The following is a 21652-nucleotide window of genomic DNA, read 5'->3' as shown; positions in this document are numbered from 1 at the left end:
AATTGTATACAAATCGCACTGTAAGCAAAGCTAATGACTTAATTTTTTTAGTTGTATTGTACACTAAATTGCAATGATTTTGGTATATAACAAATTTTAAAACGATCAAAGCAACACAGAGAAAATATTATCACAAAATGATGCATGAATTAAATGTAGCGGACGTAAAAAATTTTTTTTTTTTTTTAAATTCACCATAAATCGAAATATTGTGCTAGAGACTTCCCGTTTGTTGAAAAATGAAGCTAATTGATTGAATATTGCTAGACTGTAAGTGTTTTAGCTTACAATTGCAGTTTTCGACCATTTCGGTCGAGTTAAAGTTGACCGAAAGTCGAATGTTTTCTATTTATCGTGATTTATATGAAAATATTTCAAAACTGATAAAAGCTACAACCATGAGTTATTTTTTGTTGTATTGTAAATGAAATTGCGCACATTTTCATATATAAAACTTTATGTAACGACTAATATAAAACGGTGCAAATATTACGACAACGAGGCGAAAGAATTTCTGAGATGTTAGGCGAGTTACAGCGCGGGAGCGTAAGGAAAATGTTTTTCAAAAATTCACCATAAATCGAAATATTGTGCTAGAGACTTCCAATTTATTGCAAAATGAAGGTAAACAATTGAATATTACTAGAATTTAAGAGTTTTAGCTTACAATTGCGTTTTTACCATTTGGTCGTTAAAGTTGACTGAAGGTTGAAATTTTGGCAGTTATCGTGATTTATGTGAAAATATTTCAAAACTGATAAAAGCTACAACCATGAGCTAATTTCTGTTGTATTCTACATGAAATTGCACACATTTTCATATATAAAAGTTTATGTAACGACTAATGTAAAGCGATGCAAACATTACGACAACATGATGAAAGAATTTCTGAGATGTTCGGCAGAGTTTACAGCGCAGAGCGTAAGGAAAAATTTTTTTTTTTTCAGAAATTCACCATAAATCGAAATATTGTGCTAGAGACTTCCAGTTTGTTGCAAAATGAAGGTACATGATTGAATATTACTAGAATGTAAGTTTTAGCTTATAATTGCGTTTTTACCATTTCGGTCGAGTTAAAGTTGACCGAAGCTTGAAATTTTGGCAGTTATCGTGATTTATATGAAAATATTTCAAAACTGATAAAAGCTACAACCATGAGTTATTTTCTGTTGTATTCTACATGAAATTGCACACATTTTCATATATAAAACTTCATGTAACGGCTAATATAGAACAGTGCAAAAATTACGACAAAATGACGAAAAGAATTTCTGAAATTTTCGGCGAGTTACGCGCTGGCGTAAGAAAAAGTTTTTCAAAAATTCACCATAAATCGAAACATTGTGCTAGAGACTTCCAATTTGTTGCAAAATGAAGGTACATGATTGGATATTACTAGAATGTAAGAGTTTTAGCTTACAATTGCGTTTTTCAACCATTTCGGTCGAGTCAAAGTTGACCGAAGGTTGAAATTTTTTGTAGTCGACGTTTGCTACGTCCAACAGGCGTTTAAGGGTTAATTTGTTTAAGTGAATTTTGTATAGGTTAATTTACTCTTAAATTTGGTTTCAACAGGGTTTTCCAGTATTTTGCATGTTAGTTAATTACTGAACTAATTTTATTGATTATAATCTAATTACCAATATTCTCAATTGCAATTTTTTTTCATTGCAGACGAAGTAGCAGTGGTGGGGGTCGTCGTAGTGTAAGTGGTGGAAGTACTGGGGGTGTTGTTGGCTTGAGTGCGAGCAGTATGAGTGGAAGTGGAAGTTTAGGTGGCAGTGGCAGTCTTGTTAGTGGACGACCTGGGTCTGTTGAACGATCAGGGAATGTTTGGATGCCTGCATTGAACATTGACCAGCGGGAACTTATTGGAATACATCCAGGTCATATGATGCATCCTCATTCTACCCATCAGTCCCATAGCTCTCATTCGTCTCACTCTGCCCATGATGACAGTAAAAAGAGAAGTCGGTAAGTGTTGAAGCATTATTTAACCATATTGTAGTTATGCTATTCCTTCTTAGAATCATAAATGTAATAAATGTAAAGTTTTAATTTTGGCAATGAATTGTACATTTCATGGTTTTCTGTGGTTGGAAAAAATGATACTTGGGTTGTCAAGGCAATTTTTAAATAGGGAGCAAATTATAGTTCAAAGAATAGCGTTAGGCATGGAATTTTTTAAAAGGGTTTTTCATAGTACTGTCAAGTTAAGTTGTTTAAGGACAAATAAGTTGTTATACATTCCTTTAAGATCTCATGAGCAATCAAGGTAATAAGAAATGAGAAATGAAGGAATGCTATAGGCAGCGTAAGTAAACGTGTAAATGGGCAGATATGGTTAAAAGAAGTTTAGTGGTAAGAAATTAGAAGTGTCAGAGTTAATATAATAAGTTAAGTATACATTGGTTTAACCAGACCACTGAGATGATTAACAGGGCTGGCCTGAAGGATTAGACTTATTTTACATGGCTAAGAACCAATTGGTTACCTAGCAACGGGACCTGCAGTTTATTGTGGAATCCGAACCACATTATACTGAGAAATGAATTTCTATCACCAGAAATAAATTCCTCTAATTCTTCATTGGCCAGCCGGAGACTCGAACTCAGGACTAGCAGAGTGCTAGCCGAGAACTTTACCAACTCATCCAACGAAGAACTAGTTAATATAATGAATGTCATGATTGGATATAATAGATAACTTTGAATTAAAAAGGAGAGATTAATGTCAGCTTCTGCATATAATAATTCAACTATTTTACTGTTTGTTGCTAGTTCCTCTTTGGGCGAGTGGGTTCCGTTCTCAGCTGGCACTGGCGTCAGTGAAGAATGAGAGGAATTTATTTTTGGTGATAGAAATTCATTTCTTGCTACAATGTGGTTTGGATTCCCTAATAAACTGTAGGTCCCGTTGCTAGGTAACCAACTGGTTCTTAGCCACGTAAAATAAATCTAATCCTTCGGGCCAGCCCTAGGAGAGCTGTTAATCAGCTCAGTGGTCTGGTTAAACTAATATATACTTAACTGTTTGTTGCTAGTAAGGTCATATGTAAATGGGTTTTAAAAGAAGGGAAACTGAATGTTGGAACATAATTATGGTCAGCATGTAGCCTGTAAGAAACAGCAAAATTAGAAAGCTTACTAAAGCTGTTTAAGGGTAAATTGAGTAAATAAATGTCTATGAACTACTGATATAAACTGAGGAGCTGAATATCTTTCAAGTAGACGGAAGGTACATGATGCATATTTAGCAGGAAATAACAAGGCAAGGTGATAAAAGCAGTGCACTAGGAAATTTCCAGACATATTAAGAGTAGATTAGTCATATGAACACAATACAGCAAAGGATTTGTACTTTCACTGTCAGAAGGATGGGAAGAATGATTGGGTAGCTAGTCAGGAGAGTTTAAATTAAGGCTAAAACAAATGTGATGACTGCTATTACGTTTCTCTTAAGTGAATTATTCTTGTGCATAGTATAACATAAGCAAAGCATTCAAGTAAAGCAAATGTATATACTACATATTTTAGGAGGGAAGACTACCATACAAACCTTGTTCTTGCAGAAATTATCCATACAGGCAAGAAATTGACAATAATTCTCTCTCTCTCTCTCTCTCTCTCTCTCTCTCTCTCTCTCTCTCTCTCTCATGATTATGATTTAGACAAGAATGGACAAAAAATAAAAAAAAATAAAACATTTCAACCTAATACTATATGTAATAACATAAGGCTTATTTATTATGTATTTATCACCTTCCAACTTGAAATCTGAACTAGCAGTGTCCTTACTAAAGAGCACTGTGGGCACAGTCACTTGTTATTTAAGAAGTGCCAGTTATGTTTATTTTAATTCACTGTTTAGCAATGGAAACCCAAGGAGAGTGTTTTTATATTTCTTCTCTTACTTAAAGGGGCATGTGCAAAGTTGATGCACATGTTTGAAAATACTGTACTGTAACTAACAGAGAACAAAGAGGTATCAAAATAAACTGAAGAGAAGCAAAATAAGTACCTGACTGATACACTCTTATTGCTTATTAATCATTCCTGTACTACTGATCACTAATCCCACTGCCAATCACAAAGTAATGTGAGTGAGGCAGTGTTTTTGTTGACTATCTAGCTGTCCCCTAAACAGAAAGTGCATATTGTACTAAAGGAAGCTTGTCTTCCAAAGAAGGGTGAGTCGTTAATGACCAAAAATTATTTTTTCTAGGGTCTGTAATCCATTCATGCAATGTCACCTTGGGTTCTTTACCATGAGCAGTTAAAGAAGGGTTGAAGTGCTTCCGATGGTATTGTATTGTATGTTTTACTATCTTAAGCATTCAGTTCTTGCAATACGACATAATACTTGTAATCTGCTTTTAATAGGGGTGGAGGAGGTGGTTGTCATGGATCAAGTAGATGCGCTAGCCATAATTCTGGTCACAGCTCTGGTCACAACTGGAGTCACTCTGAGGGTAGCAGTGGGCGTGGGTCATGCCATGGAGATGCTACCACCCCCTCTGCAACTAATCCTTCTGGTCCAGGCTCAAATGGATCAACCTTAAGAAAACAAAGACCATCTCGTCACTCTCAACCAACTCCACCAGGTAGTGTACTGATAGACTTTTAATTTTGAGTGAGTGAAGCATTGTTTTCTTTAATATGTCTATGTAAGAAGGGTGCATTTGGAAATAGCATGCAGTTACTGGTACAAATTGTGGAATTGGTTTACATTTTGGGTGTGGTAAACAAAGACTATTATGAGATGGTAAAAAATCAATTTAAAGGGAGCTTTTAGTTTTCTTTTGGGGTAGAAATGTATCCATTCTTTGCTTTCTTGTTGCATTTGGGTTCAGTACTCTATTGCATTTTTATTTGCTATGTAATTTGTCTTTCAGAAGCTTGTAAATTCACTGGTTTTTGGGGAAAGTATGATGATGAGGAGATAGAACTATAGTGTGCTGCGTTAGGCACTCTGTAAATGGTATTCCCACGGGGAACCAAAGAAAGAGATAAAATAAACAGTGACCCTAGGAACAATGAAAAAAATAATTAATATGAGACTCAAGTTAGTAAGAAAATATGTCTGCCTTATTTTATTGCACACCCATCAGTTAAGCAATCAAATCTTAGGTCTTACCTTTTTAAATATAGTGCATCTAAATGGAAAAGCTCATATTGAATATATAAGAGGTAAATGCAAAAATTTTTAGATCTAATTGGAAAACAAATTTGGGAGCAGATGAACAAACATACTGTAACTGTTATTACATAAAGAAACTGTATTATCAATTCTAGGTTGAAGAGGCAAATTTTATGAATCAACATCTGACCCAGTATTAAAAAATCTTATATGTTCATAATGAAAGGCTGAGATTCTGCACTTGTCTTTTAAATCATCTCCAAATGCGTTATAAGTTGAAAGTGGTGAACCCCCACTGTGTCCCTACTTTGACTTAACCATGCAAAGTGCAATAAAAATACAAATAAGTGATTCTCCCAGTAAAAGTTTTTTAAAGTGACATTCCTTAATTAATCAGTATATGTGGGGTTCAGATTTCTTCCAGAACTGTGGCTGTCTTCTCCTTGGATTACCCTTAAGGTCTAAATTTGTACTCTTTGTCTAGAAATATACGCATACACTCCTGAACACCACAAATAACTCACAGTCGACACTAATGATTCCAAATCTCTAATGGTTCTGTTTTCACAGCAGTGTGTAATATTTTCAGCACTCAAGATAATAATAAAACATACCACCTCAGGAATATGTAATTTTCAGTGACTCGAAGTACTGTTAAATCTCTTCAGAAATATAGTCCAAAAAATTATCTTTCACTGTAGATTAAGTTTGCATTCCACAAGTTATATTTAGAAGGTGTAAATGTTGAAATATGTTGGATCCTGCTGATGCCAGCATAACAGGAAATGAGGATGCTAATAAATTATCCAAAGCTGCAGTTACTAGACCAGATCAAATGTAACCATCCCAGATGGTGATGATTTAGCACCTTCAAAACCCATAGTGTTTAATATATAGCATAGTAACCCATAATGTTTAATAAATAGCAGAATTTATGGAATAATAAATCCTATAGCAAATTAAATTAGATCAAAACTGTGGTTGAATCAGGGTATTCTTCAAACCAAAAAGATTGCTGCACTGAATAAATTCATCTCATCTTTGAATTGGTCACACACTATTGACTGATGGATAATTGATAAATAGCCAACATTACCCAGTCCTTGTATACAGAGAATGCAGGTCATCACTAGTATTTGTACTTATGTGAATGCCTATACTTGAACAAACAGTGAGTGTCAAATTTGAAAAATGAAATTTGGCATTCTTCATCAGTATCAATTTATCCAGTTAAATTTATAAAGAATTGCAAGTTATTAGGTAAAATTTAAATTCTGTTATCAAAGACAAACCCTATGGGCTGGAAGTATGAGTTCAGTATTTTCAATCTGTTTAAACCACTGAATAATGGAAATAATAATCCTGTTTCATTTTATAGCAAAAATGAGTTTTAATCCAGATAGGTATATTTGAGTCGATCTGTATATAAAAAGAATAAGTAAAACCAAAATACATATACTTTCATGAGATTTATGATGATCTGGTTTATCCAAGTAAAACAAATGCCCTAAAATGGAACTTTGGTAAAGTAATCAATCTGGGATGGGGTTAATTGTATGTTTTTTCTGTGGCTTGGAACTCTTCCATTATCAAAGTTTTTGTGGTGTTTGGGAGTTGTTTCAAGCATCGTTTTAATTTTCAGGAGCAGTTTGTGAAAGTGGTGGTAGTAGCAGTGGAGGCAGTGGTGGAAGTGTATCAGGGATAGGAGGAGGGGGAGCTACATCATCAGTTGGTGGCACTGGGTCTACTGGTGCAAGTGCCTCGGAGTGCACCACTGTTGTCTACAATTTTCATGACGATTCCGTTCCCTTTGTCATTCGTGTTCCTACTCGCCCAGTTACTCTTAAGCGCTTCAAGCAGCATTTACCGAAGAAAGGAAATTACAGGTTAGAGTGTGTCATTTTGTAATCTTTATTTATTTATATGTTTGAAATATTCTCTCTCTCTCTCTCTCTCTCTCTCTCTCTCTCTCTCTCTCTCTCTCTCTCTCTCTCTCTCTCTCCAAGAAAAATCTCCCCCAAAGACCTCTCTCTCTCTCTCTCTCTCTCTCTCTCTCTCTCTCTCTCTCTCCCAAGAAAAAAATTGATCCCATGCATTAAGAACCTTTTATCAGTTTGTACTTAAGTTCTTGTTTTTTAATATACCTTGCACAGTTGTCTTAAATTATGGCAACATGTATTCCCAGAAGCTGTAAATCACATTTCTGAAAAGCAAAATAGATTTTAAATGGGATGAAATTGTAGAAATGCCTAAGAAGTCATTTAAAAAATCTGGTTAATAATTTTCTCACTCAGGTATTTATACTTGAGAATAAATCCTTTTGCTCAGCCTTGTGAGCTATCATTGGATCTGCAAGTACATATTTTAGATTAAAAGAATAAGTAATGATGATGCAAGGGAGGATAACCCCAGGATTGTTTATATATGTTCAATTTTTCACGTCATCATAAATATTTTTGTATATAATGCAATAGTATCTTTAAGCAAAGTAAAGTACAGATCATTTCTGTAATGAAGGAGAAAGTTTGCTCCACATATGTTGGTATTGCAGTTTGGTTAAATTGGCTGTAACAGTTTTAAGTGGCCTCCATTTATGAAATTATAAATCTACATTGTTAAAGAATCACATCACAAAGTTTTAATCTCCCATTATCAGTGGGATTTATTGCAGTTTTTCCCAATAGGGAAACTAATATTTGTACCTGAAGTAGCCTTTAGTTTTCACAGGAGAATTTTCCAGAAACTTACATACTGTATGTTCTGTCAAAGTCATTAAAAATATACCTCAACAAAAAAGTACACAATTTTCAGTTGTTTAGGTCTCAGGAGCAATGAAAATCACTGCCCCAGAAAATTCCCTTTTCCAGTAGATAAATTACAATAATCTAACATAAATGGTGAACAGTGTTGGAACATAAAGGCGTGAAGGGAAATAAGATGCAGATAAAAGCAGCTTAGTCAGCATTAAGTTGACTACAAAAAAAAATTTCCCATAAAGGATTGTGACTACTGAAACCCATTATCATGAATAAAAGGCACTATTTCCAGAATGATGAAACAACAAATTAAAGTTACAGAAGGATCATGGCAGTCTTCCAAACAATGGATGTTAACGTGCCAGAGAATTTAACATAATTTTTACACATGGTTACCTGATGGTTATTGGGTCTCATGACCAAGCTCCTTCCTAAGCAATGGAATACAGTATCAACAGTGAACCTTTAGGCGAATGTCTAAATTTGTTAATGGAAGGAGAGGTAATGGATATGAATCTCCTTAAAGAAATTCAGTTTCAGCATTTTTACATCCATTTATTTTGTGAAGCTTTAACCCTTAAACGCCTACTGGACGTATCATACGTCGACTAAAATTGTCTGTTGGATGCCAAGTGGACGTACCGTCGCATCGACTACAAAAAATTTCAACCTTCGGTCAACTTTGACTCGACCGAAATGGTCGAAAAAACGCAATTGTAAGCTAAAACTCTTACATTCTAGTAATATTCAATCATGTACCTTCATTTTGCAACAAATTGGAAGTCTCTAGCACAATATTTCGATTTATGGTGAATTTTAAAAAAAACTTTTTCTTACGCCGCGGTAACTCGGCCGAAAAATTTCAGAAATTCTTTCGTCATTTTGTCGTAATTTTTGCACTGTTCTATATTAGCCGTTACATAAAGTTTTATATATGAAAATGTGTGCAATTTCATGTACAATACAGCAGAAAATAACTCATGGTTGTAGCTTTTATCAGTTTTGAAATATTTTCATATAAATCACGATAACTGCCAAAATTTTAACCTTCAGTCAACTTTGACTCAACCGAAATGGTCAAAAAACGTAATTGTAAGCTAAAACTCTTACATTCTAGTAATATTCAATCATTTACCTTCATTTTGCAACCAACTGGAAGTCTCTAGCACAATATTTCGATTTATGGTGAATTTTGAAAAAACTTTTCCTTACATCCGCGCCAGAAATTCTTTAAATCACGTTGCCGTAACGTTTGCACTGTTTTATATTGCACATTTTATATTAGTCGTTACATAAAGAAAGTTTTATATGTGGAAATGTGCGCAATTTCATGTAGAATACAACCGAAAATAACTCATGGTTGAAGCTTTTATCAGTTTTGAAATATTTTCATATAAATCACGATAACTGCCAAAATTTCAAGCTTCGGTCAACTTTAACTCGACCAAAATGGTAAAAAAACGCAATTATAAGCTAAAAACTCTTACATTCCAGTAATATTCAATCATGTACCTTCATTTTGCAACAAACTGGAAGTCTCTAGCACAATATTTCGATTTATGGTGAATTTCTGAAAAAAAAAAACTTTTTCCTTACGTCTGCCTTGTGGTAACTCGCGGCGAACATCTTGGAAATTCTTTTCGTCATGTTGTTGTAATGTTTGCATCGTTTTACATTAGTCATTACATAAACTTTTATATATGAAAATGTGTGCAATTTCATGTAGAATACAACAGAAAATAGCTCATGGTTGTAGCTTTTATCAGTTTTGAAATATTTTCACATAAATCATGATAACTGCCAAAATTTCAACCTTCGGTCAACTTTAACTTGACCGAAATGGTAAAAAAACGCAATTGTAAGCAAAACTCTTACATTCTAGTAATATTCAATCGTTTACCTTCATTTTGCAATAAATTGGAAGTCTCTATTACAATATTTCGATTTATGGTGAATTTTTTAAAAAAACATTTTCCTTACGTCTGTGCGGTAACTCGGCCGAACATCTCAGAAATTCTTTCGTCTCGTTGTCGTAACATTTGCACCGTTTTATATTAGTCGTTACATAAAGTTTTATATATGAAAATGTGCGCAATTTCATGTACAATACAACAGAAAATAACTCATGGTTGTAGCTTTTATCAGTTTTGAAATATTTTCATATAAATCACGATAAATAGAAAAAATTTGACTTTCGGTCAACTTTAACTCGACCGAAATGGTCGAAAACTGCAATTGTAACCTAAAACACTTAGTCTAGTAATATTCAATTAATTAGCTTCATTTTTCAACAAACGGGAAGTCTGTAGCACAATATTTCGATTTATGGTGAATTTTTGAAAAAAAACATTTTTTTACGTCTGCTCGATTTATTTAATTCATGCATCATTTTGTGATAATATTTTTCTGTGTTGCTTTGATCATTTTACAATTTGTTATATACCAAAATCATCACAATTTAGTGTACAGTACAACTAAAAAAATTAACTCATTAGCTTTAACCGTTGTGCTTTACAGCGATTTGTATACAATTATATGTTTTTTTTCGCTGTCATATATTCCAATATTTATATATGATAATGATATTTTTTCATTTCTGGTGGTTGCATACTAAACTTCAGGCAATGACAAAAAAATGAGCCAAAAGTGAACTCTTAATCTTAAAAACTAAGCATGCTGTGATTTTTTGAAAAAAACTTTTTTTCCGCTTCGGCGCTAACTCACCGAACGCCACCGGCATACGGGAGACGTTTTTGTAAATAGAGGCTCGGCGTTTAAGGGTTGATTAAATAAAATCTCCTTAATAACTAGTTCTTTTTCTAAGAACTGCCCTTTTTTTGCGAGCCCATGACTATTTTTTATCTAATAGAGTATTGTATATTCATTCTTGGATGCTTCTTAATGTACCCTTACATATATAGTAATGTAGTGCAATTCTCAAGCATTGGAAAACATTGTAAATTGTTATGTTAACTTAGTTTTCTGTTTTTCAGATTCTTCTTCAAAAAACACTGTGAAGAGTTTGGCGTGATTCAAGAAGAGATTACTGATGATTCCGAAATCATCCCTCTATTTGAAGGAAAGATAAATGCACAGATCAGAAAAGCTGATTGAGAGTGAAACGTAACTTCTAGAAGGTTCTTTTTTTAATGTTTATAACTAATTAATGCTGGTGAATTTGCGAACCAAAGTGCATCATCAACTTGCTGTGAAAGTCTGATGATGATTTTGTATAGTATGAAAAATAATAAAAAAAGGATGCAGCAGTGGTTCTTTAGTGGCCTCCCAGGCTTTGAAAAAATGATTGATTTGGCCATTGCCTGAGAAGGACCATCATATAGTGTTAGGAAGGGAGTGGTGCTGGAAGCATGAAGAGACATCAGTGTATTTAAAGATTTGATGCAAGGATGTATGCAGGTCATTTTTATTAGTGGTCCTCTGCATGCAGTCAGAGACTGAGCCGTTTTGGTCCAGTGCTGTTGGAGCCTTAGAGCAGTTAGGCTAATTTCTTACCTCATTTTAGAGATAAAATATTAAGGCGATGAATGAAGGATGAATGTGAAGATGTGGCCTGCTGTAGAAAGTGGTTGTCATGGGTCAGTGTTTCAAGTTAGTCACAGTTGCTTGTACTGTACCCTGTCGAAAAATATTGATCATAGAAGTGTTCCACAGTCAGAACCCAGATTCATTTTGAGAAATTCTTCCACCCTCCCCATTTTTTATACATATTTATATATATTCAGAGAAGGGTGGCTCAACACCTTGGTACGACCACATGACAGTCACTTTCTATGCCCTGTCGAGTGGGATGAACATTTTGTGTCACCGGGAGACCCTCCATATGTATGGGCAGCTTTTCTAGAATGGCAACTATCATTGCTGTCTCAGTGAATTAAAAGTGTATTTTTGGGATGTTTATCATTAGAGAAAATCAAATTGCTTTCATTATTTATTTTATAAAAAGAAGGAAGTAACTATTACTATTGCAATGCTTGACATTTTCAAATAAGAATACATAGCTGTTGAATTTCAATTTTCTGAAAATCTTCAAGATATAGGTGATACTGATTTGGATAATTTTTTTTTAAAGGTATGTCAAATTGTCAATGAAATGGACTTTGGTATAGTGAAGTATATAACAAATTTATATCGTTTACTCTTTGTGTCTCCTAGAGGATTTTATTAAGTGTAACACAAAAGCTGTTGCTGTACTGCACAAAGTATTTCTTACCTGATTTTCCACCTTTTCCTCTTATCTTCAATCAGAACCTCACTATTTATTTAAGAGTACAATGAAGTGGATACATCAAAATTAAGGTTCTGGGGATCTTTTGATGTAAATCAAGCGCAGGTTTCTTTGTTTTTATGTTGAAATCTTGGTGCATTGTCTTAACCCTTTCCAGTGATACAGTGCTGCTAGTTTTAATAACTTCTGTTCTGCGTATGACACTTGATACTGACACAGGTGAGAGATATCTGGTCATGTACTGTATTACCACAGGATGCTTGAATTTGATTTGTAATAAGCTTCTTAGGCATCACCACAGTTGTGAATGTGCCGTAAGATAGTACTGGGGTACATCAAAAAGCACTTTGAACTATTTTATTCTCCATGTAAAAAGTGATCAAAAGTGCCTTGAAATATTTGAAGTGGAATTTGTGACTGGGAAAAGATTTTAATTTAAGAGATCACATATTTATATTTGGTTAACTTATGTCATGAGAATTTTAATTTTTAGTAATACTAAGAGTTAATACTTTTTAACCAACATGTTTTGCTCTTTAAATTTCAACCCTAATCTATCTCTTCTCTTCCTCTTTTTTGTTACAGGTATGTAAATCGCCTGTAGACCACAGTTACACTTTGTCAGTACATTCTTAGATTAAATACGTACCACTGTGATGGGTTAACGAAGTGCTGAGCAGCTGATGTTACACCTAGAATCTGGATTGGAATTAACAGAGGGGCTCTTTTTGTGATTTTTTTTTTTTATGAGTAATGATGGTAATGTCCATAGCTAACAAATAGAAAAAATCAAAAGGTTCTACTGTTAATGGAAACCCTCTATATATAGATATATATTAAACCAACCAGCCATTCTTAACTAGTCAGAGAGTCAGATGGTGTGTGTGTGTTGCCATTGATGTTGAATAAACAACGTCACTCAGTTGAGCGAATTTCCACACCCACCAATTGGTGGAAGATCGCTGGAAATTGTGCCCTGTGATACGTGTCCTCTCACACACAGCCACAATCCACAACTTAATTATTATCGTTGGTGCTACTAGTGGGGAGGCAGCCGAGCTTGTATACTATTACACAATTTTCAAAGAATACTTTCATTGCAAAACATGTACTACATAATAACATACAACACTTCTCCAAGCATTCTCTTTTTGACAATTTTTTGTTTCAAAACAATACACATTAACATTCTCTTGCATTCAGATGTTTATTGCTCGAGATATACTTGTTAACTTGATATGCAACAAAGCATTCTCTGTTGAACAACGTACAACATGAAAGCCCTTGTGTATAATTCATATGTACCTAATAATCTCCTTGTTGTTTACTTGCCAGCATACACCAAATTTGATATTGTGATTTTCCATGCTTATTGTTTATTCTTTTTTTCACTTATGTTACAGTGATCTATTTATACTGCTCAAGAATGTAATACATTTTTTTTCTAATTTTATTACTTGTCTCTTTTGCTGCAGTTAACATATATAATTTTAAACCTAACAACATATCCAAAATGTTTATCTCATCTGTGTACATAAACAGTATTTGTATATACACATCTAGTTTACATACACATTGCACTGCCAGTATACATTGTCTCCGTGGCTATTCACCATCTTACGAGAGACTATAGTGATGATTCCCATTGTTTTGTGCTATTCAAGTCACCTTCTCGGTGGTTTGTATCATTATTTTTTTTTTTATTATATCATCGATAGCAGTGTACATTATTTTCTTGTGTACAAAATGTTGTGTGGTGTGGCAGGTCAAGCCAGGGTCATTTTTTACAAAAAATTTCATTATTATTATCGTTTCTAGAATGATGCTAATGTGGATGAGCTTGCATAGTAATACCCTATTAAGGGAAATACTGGTGCAGGTTCCTTCCTCTTTTTGAAGTGTATATTGGACATGTTCATAGTGGAACAAGCATACAGGGACCTCTCATTCCTACCATCTGGAATTTTCTGTAAATTTAATTACCATTTGAGAGTAAGCAATCTGTATGGTCATAGATGCATAGCTTAACATTTCATGCTAGTGAAGTAATTAAAATTATGATATACTACTCTGTAGTTCTGGTATTGATGACTGGGTTTTATTATGCATAGGATTTTTTATCCAATGATGGTGGTGTACACGAGGCCAATGTGTGCCATAACTTTGGACATGCTTAATATCAACTTAATTGTAAAAGCATTATTTAATTATTTACCCATTTTGTTAATGTCTCAGGTATGTCTTCTCCTTTTATAGACTCTTTAGATGTAATAATGATAATTTTTTTGGTATTGTCTGCCAGGGCTGAAAAATTTTTATGAAAATTTGCTAGGGAATGAGTCTTATTGTAATTTTTTTTTAATTTCTACTTTTTTTTGCCAATAAAGTATTCTGAACTCTATAGACTTGTTAATATTTGTAATAAAAGTTTTAAACTTTAATTTTTTTTCTGTCAAGTTTAAGAGTATAAAAGTTCCTGTGATATTTAGTATAATGTATAATTATGGCTCTGTATATAGAAGACTTGTTTGCTTTGCATGAGGATCAATTATTTAGGGAAATAATGTACAGTATACCAAAATATGTTGGGGTCATGTTCCAAGTGAGTTACTAATCCACCCACCCAATCATCCTGCACTGTTCATGGCTCCAGGTCTCTCTTAATTCTGCCTTATAAACTTGTATAGTTACTATTAAAACAAAACCAAATGTGGGGTTAGATGGCATGCAGCTCATCCATGGAGGAACTAGGTGAACTAACCCAACGTTGAAACCTGCTCTGATCTTGCTGAACTGACAACCATTAAGGCACTAAGAGCATTGCATGCATCTTTGTATGAGCAATGGGACAATCCTCATAAAGGTGTTCATGTCCTTGAATGGTAGCAGTTGTGGTTGGTACCTGAAGCTACCTCATTGAAATTTAGCAAAGGCAATCATTTGTTTTTCATTGGAACAAGCCAGCAGTGAATGTTGGAGTTTTGGAAATCAGTCAGTGAACAAATGTCAGAATCCTAAAATTTTTGTATTATACAAGCTGATAATTTTGGGGAGCCATTAAACATAACTTTTTTAAAGCAATTTATATATATATATATACAGTAAACCCCCCGTATTCGTGTTCTCATGATTCGCGGACTCACGCATTCGTGGGTTTCTCTGTGGAACATATCTAGCCATTATTCACGGAAAATTTGCCCATTCGCGGCATTTTTCACAGAAATATTCACTAATTACTGTATTTTCATATAATTTTCATGAATAAATGCACTTTTTGTGATAAAACTATTAAAATACTCAGGTATATGCATTTTTACAGGGTTTTCCTGTGTTTAAGCTATCAAAATGGGCAGTTCTAAGTGTTTTTAGAGGGGTTTTAAGTATTTGCAGATTTTAGCTATTTGCAGGGGGGGACGCATCCCCCGCGAATACGGGGGTTCACTGTGTAATATATGTATATAATATATATCTATATATACATATACAGTATATATATGTAGGAGTATCCTTGGGCCATGAATGCAAGTTGGAGTGGTTATTGAACAAGGTAGTAATGTGGCGTTTATGGTGAGTGTGGGAGAACCCCACACTTCGCTTTCCTTTGGCTGCAGGGACAAAGCAGGGTGCTTGAGGCAAGGTTAATCTATAAAAGGCTTTGGTTTGTATGCCCAGGAAAAAGGTAAATTACTTTTGAAAATTTGTTAGTTGTTCCAACAGAAATACAAACATTGCCTTTTATTACTGGAGACTGACCCCTTTGGTGGGAGGTCAGCACTGCAGACTGACTGGAGTTGAATCCACCCAGAAATGCCATGCTTCCAGTTGTGCATGCAAGCAGATGTCATGACTCCTGTAACTTCTATCAGGCCTGGTAAATGGGATACCAGAGCTTTGGGCCTTGTGCTAGAATAACTCAACTAATTGGAGGGTACAAGAGTAAGGGAAATCTTGGGTGAGCGATGACATCCCCTTACGAGGATCTCTCGTTGATATCGATACTTCTAGATTATTTTGAACTCCCAGGTGAACACCTAAGTGGCTGTTGCCATTCTGAAGCATAACACCCTGAACTAGAATGTGTTCCTGTTGCAGACAAAGTGGAGGAACCTCAGATTCCTGATAAATGGGCATTTGAAAGTTTACAGCCTTCTGTTCTATCTGGATTCCAGAACAAAATCTGTCATTTCCTTGAGGCAATTCTGTAACACACAATTATTCAGCAGGGAGAGTTCAGTTGCCAATCTCCAAACCCCAGTTGCCTTCAAAATGAAGAGGGAACTAAAATCTTGGAGACTGGCTTTCAACTACTTTCACAACACCTTTCTCCTTCATTGCTTCTTCGTCTCCTGAAATGACCAGAGACTTTGTGGCTGAAGGTTTGTGAGAGTGAAGGACTGCTACTACACAGGGTTCCACTTTCTGTTCTTGCCACTTTGCCCAATGGGGAGACAGGCAATCCCCTACTTGTGGCAGCAGAGTTAAAGGGTTGCCACCCTCAGTGACCCCTTTCCTTCTGCTTCCCTTTTTCTCCCATCCTAACCACCATGGGGGAGAAGGGTGAAAGGGCTGGTAAGACTCCCCAACCCTCTTTAAGGAAGATGATTGGCCTTTCTATCTGGGTTTAGGAAAAATAGGCTTCCTCACAGCTCCAGATGTCGAAGGCTTTGCTGCATACGAAGGTTGAGCTGCAAATGCCTTTGCCCCAGGAATCCAATCTTCACAACTCAACCATCACCTCCTTGCTGTTATTAGGGAATTGTAGCAATGAGCCCAGTGCCAAGATGTTCATTAGCAAGAACCCTGACAAGAGAGGAAAGGCAACAGTGTCTCCCAGTTAGAACCAGGTTAGCCTATGTGTTGGCATTATGGTGCACAAAACAGCTTCCCTCCCAAAAATCAGCAACCTCCTAAAGATCACTCTCTCAACACAAGATGAGATACCTGACAAGAGCTAAGTCTGCCAACATGTTCAACCATAGGTTCATCCACAAAACAGTCTGGAGAGATCCCTGGGAGGTCATTTGTCAGAGTCCAACTGCAGTGAAATATCTCTGCATAAGAATACAGCCTGAGTGGCTTATTCTTCACAAGCCTATTTAATATATAACTGACCAAACCACCAATCAACTACCCAACTTGCAGAGCAGGGTGTTCATTTCATCCAAAACACCATGAGCCAGGCAGGGCCGCAGCAACGAGACATGGTCTCACTTCTGGAGCATTTCTTAAGGGAAGCTGTCCCTCCCCTGAAGAAGCCGGCAAACACTTCTCATCCTTCTTACTCCTTTTACAAACTTCAGCCATTACAGGGAAGACCAGCAGGCAGAGTCTTCAGGGGAGAAGTATAGGTACAAAAGGAACAGTACCTTTGGGGTCTACTGTTACCGGAGACATGAAACAATTACAACAATGCCCATGCCCCTCGCAGTGGCCTTGGTTTGTATTTTTTCAATTGCTGAACAAAAAACAAGACCAAGACAATCAAAACAATAAATAACTTAGAAAGGTTATTCCTATATAAAAGGCTGTTTTCAGTGGAACAAATGAGGATTCATATTTCCTCTAGAACTAGAATTGCCGCCTCATTGGATTACCCATAGACATGGCAACAGCCCATCAATGCCTGTGGATTACCCATAGACGTGGCACCAGACTATTAATGCCTGTACCTTCACAAAGCCTTACATACTCTAGATAAAAAGCTCAGCATAAATATATACTATGAAATTTAATTTTTCTCATCTATCATATGGAGAAACCTATGAAACAACAATGAGGTCGATAGCAAGAGTCCATTGCTATACACCTACTTGAATAGACCTCCATTTCGTGTACAGTAACAGGAAACAGAAGAAACGGAATTAGCCATCACCAAACACCATTGAAAGACAAATAACCAACTAGCACCGAATGCTAATAAAGATTTGTAACCATCCAGTCAGGGAGGGGGCGGGATCACGAGCAAAATCCTTCCCCCCCCCTCCCAATCAATAGTCAAGTAGGCTCCAATGTCTTAGGATGCAAGTGTTAATGCAAATACTGTAGTTCCAGCATTGCACCTGACCACTGACAATTTGGCCTGACCTTTAGTCCACTAACCTTAAATAATACCTGAACATCCTGGTCTGGTTAAACTAAGAAATACTTACTTTATATTTCATTCAGCCTCTCAGGAGATGACCGCTTGAGTGTGCAAGTCAGTTGCAAAGTAAAAAAAAATAAGCAATGAAAGCAGAATATCTTTCCTTGTCCTTTGGATGTGTATTATACCATGTACCTACTGATGAAAGGAATATACCGCCAAGCCTGTATAAGATGAATGCTGTTGAAGCTGTTTTCAATAATATAATAATGACTGGTTAATCACCTAATGCTGACAATGATATCCATGAAGACTAATGCATTTAGGAACATGGATACTTCTTAGTCCTCCATTCAAAAATGAGAAAAAAAACGTGCCAAAAGGAAAACTCAGACATCCACCCCTTGCCCAGTTTTAGCAAGTAGAAACTGGTAAAGTTTCAAGCAATTAAATATATTTTAAAAAATAATTTATGAAGACAAAAGCAACCTATCCCTGCAGTCCACTGAAGCAACAGTGTCTCTTGTAGATAATGAAAGAGAATAAATAAATGGTTGGAAACACAACTACTGTATACTTAAATTAGTTTAAAACTAATAAAAAAAATCCACCAAGGTCTTTGATCAGACAATGCCATCAACATTTCCAGCTCTTGTATGGATGGTCCAAAGGGTTCACTTCACATAAATCCTGATTTCCTGTCTCCCATCTTACTGTCCAACCTCTGTCCTTATTACTTCTTAGTACAACTATGGGGCTTTCTTCCAGTTCCAATTTTATATCCTTGTGCTTAACCATATTTATTTTCTGGATCTCTTGATCCTGCTGTCCAACCTCTCCTCCTTCCTCTTTTTACTAACTTCAGTGTTGAAAGGCTGAAAATGCCCTTTACTTGGCTTTGTAGCCTGGCTATTAATGACACCAAGAATAGCACTGCTACAAAATACTCGGAACCATGACAAACCTGTAATAGATTCTCCAGAATGATAAAAAAATTTACAATATAAGAGAAAAAATTATAAATGTCTTGCTAAAGCTGCTGAAAAATCAACGTCATGGACAAGACGTAATGTAAAACCCAAATACTAGGATAGAATATGAGATTTGCCATGTGCTTCTTGTGTGGGAACACAACTGGAACCTATGCTAAATACACATAATATAAACTTAAAAAGACTGCTAAATAAGTTATAGCAATAAAAGAAGCAAAATTAGAACGTCTGTTCATTAAAACTGGCATCACAACATCTAGGTTACTGACGCCAGCAAAATTACAGCGATGTAACATTTCAATAACCATCCAAATTATAATAATCACTCAATTATTTGTTGCGTAAGATTCACAACTCAATGTTATTTGCACGCACCAAAACACCTCAGAATAGAATAGAACAGAATATACAATTTAAGCAGAAGGCCAAACACTGGGACCTATGAGGTCATTCACCACTGAAAGGAAAATATGAGAGTAAAAGGTTACAAAGATTATTAGGTATGCATGACCACAGAGGTATAATTCCTGATTCTCAAGGGAATGGGTGTTCTTTCAGGGTGTCTCCCAGAAACATAAAGGCAACATTGCTAATCACCATTAAGCTGGGAAGCTGATATTGTTCGCATAGGCAACTGATAGGCATAACACAGGGTATATTCAGAAGAGAAAAAGGAAGAGTAGTCATATTTATTTGCATAGATTTTTAGTTCAATTACAGATAATCTAAATATAGCCTGCTTTTCACACTACACAAGTCAATTTTAGGACACTGCTCAACAAAACACCTAAATGAAATTTGATCTAAAATCAAAACAGCCTGTACCAACAGTGAAGGTTGACCTCCTATGATGTTACTGCTTAAAAAATACTATGGTGAATAACAAAAATATCACATGTATGGTAATAATACACTGCATGAAGTATTCATATAATTGAATGTACTCTACAATATTAGAATTTCCCATGTGTAAACATTCTAAACATGCCTACATTCAAAGGCACACTTTATCACACACAATTTATATATCATTGACGGTTTCCAGTCTTAAAAAATGACACAAAATGCCGACACATACTTTTGTGCTATACAAGTACACTTGGTGGAGCTACAGAGATGGCATTGCACATGAAATCCTAAATAGGGAAACATAAATAATGTTATGCCCACATATTTTATTTATTAAGGTATTATTTTTGTGTATTTAAATTCTGGGGTAGAAAAAGTACAGCTCCACAGATGTTTTTATATATAACATCCTACTCAAGTGCTCCTTGAACTGAAGTGATACCGTTCCAAAAAAATGACATATGCAGACAATAATACAATGCAAGGCTGAATATTATTATGATAGCATGTTCATTTATGATGAACTGATGTAACGAGTCTTATAGATGTGACATATTGGTCAGTAAATATAACTGACTTGTATTTCAGTACCCTGTATAGCCCAAAGTTCTAAAACCAGCAAAAGGTAACAAGGTTTTTTAAGAAGGAACAATATCTATAAAAAGAGGAAATTGATTTCTATAATATAAACCACTTAAAAGGAATTAAATGCTATACTTTGTTTAATAAAGGAGGATAGTTTTGATAGTTTAGTACTTTGCTGAATGCTAAGATACGGAGTCTCAACGATTATTTGCAGGACTAAACCCCTTTCAATACAATACAAAATTACACTGTTAATAAATGTGATATATCACACAACAACAACTACAATTACTTAACATTTGTTTGCAATCATGCTCTACTGTACATCTTGATTTAAAATTCTAATTGCTTAAATTAACGTAACATACAAAAACTTATTTCTTAAATATCTTTCAATGCTGTCAACATGCATAACACACATTCTCTACAAAGTCAACAACATTACTCTTCTGAACAACAATGGCCTACAAGTTTCACAGTAAAGTGGTTGCATTTTAACACATGATATTTTTTTTACATAAATCTTCACTTCTATTGCAAGTACTACCTACTTATATACTGTGCAATCCTACTGCCCAATAGTATGATTTGATATTTCAATGGCTTGTCACACTTTATAAGTGGTCAGTTCATGTATGTTTCATTTAATTGATATTTATCTCTCTGATGCTAAGGAAAAAATCAAATCCATCCACACAACATGATGCAACATATGAACAGGAAATTATCTCTTCATATACAGTTTTTAATATGTGAAAATTCTGATTTCATATCCATCAAAACCCCAAGCAATTTGAGAAGCCTCCAACTCCAAGTTGTTTATAGACTTGAATAATATTGTTTCTGTTATTATAAATTTTTAAACATATATAACAGAGCAAGAATACAGAATTATCAATTTATTAAAGCAATTCAACAACTCATAGCAGTTATACATTTATAAAAGAAGCACAGCAATAAAAAAATTACACATGCAAATATCATTAGGAAAACATTTTCATGA

General features: G+C 35.0%; 1 protein-coding gene across 7 annotated transcripts in view; it reads left to right on the top strand.

The window, feature by feature from the left end:
* LOC136851570 (axin-1-like) overlaps positions 1-14582 on the top strand; it is an 88619-nt gene extending 74037 nt beyond the window's left edge. For all 7 annotated transcript variants that reach the window (XM_067125836.1, XM_067125832.1, XM_067125838.1 and 4 more), the window contains 4 exons: positions 1675-1974; positions 4383-4603; positions 6782-7025; positions 10889-14582. In XM_067125836.1, coding sequence (XP_066981937.1) covers positions 1675-1974; positions 4383-4603; positions 6782-7025; positions 10889-11009 — 886 coding nt within the window. In that variant the 3' untranslated portion in view covers positions 11010-14582. The remainder of the gene's footprint in view (positions 1-1674; positions 1975-4382; positions 4604-6781; positions 7026-10888) is intronic.
* Positions 14583-21652: the final 7070 nt, after the last annotated feature.

Source organism: Macrobrachium rosenbergii, chromosome 23 (genome assembly GCF_040412425.1).
Source record: "Macrobrachium rosenbergii isolate ZJJX-2024 chromosome 23, ASM4041242v1, whole genome shotgun sequence".
NCBI lineage: Eukaryota > Metazoa > Arthropoda > Malacostraca > Decapoda > Palaemonidae > Macrobrachium > Macrobrachium rosenbergii.
Note: the sequence above shows the minus strand (reverse complement) of the source record. Positions and strands in the feature narration are given on the sequence as shown.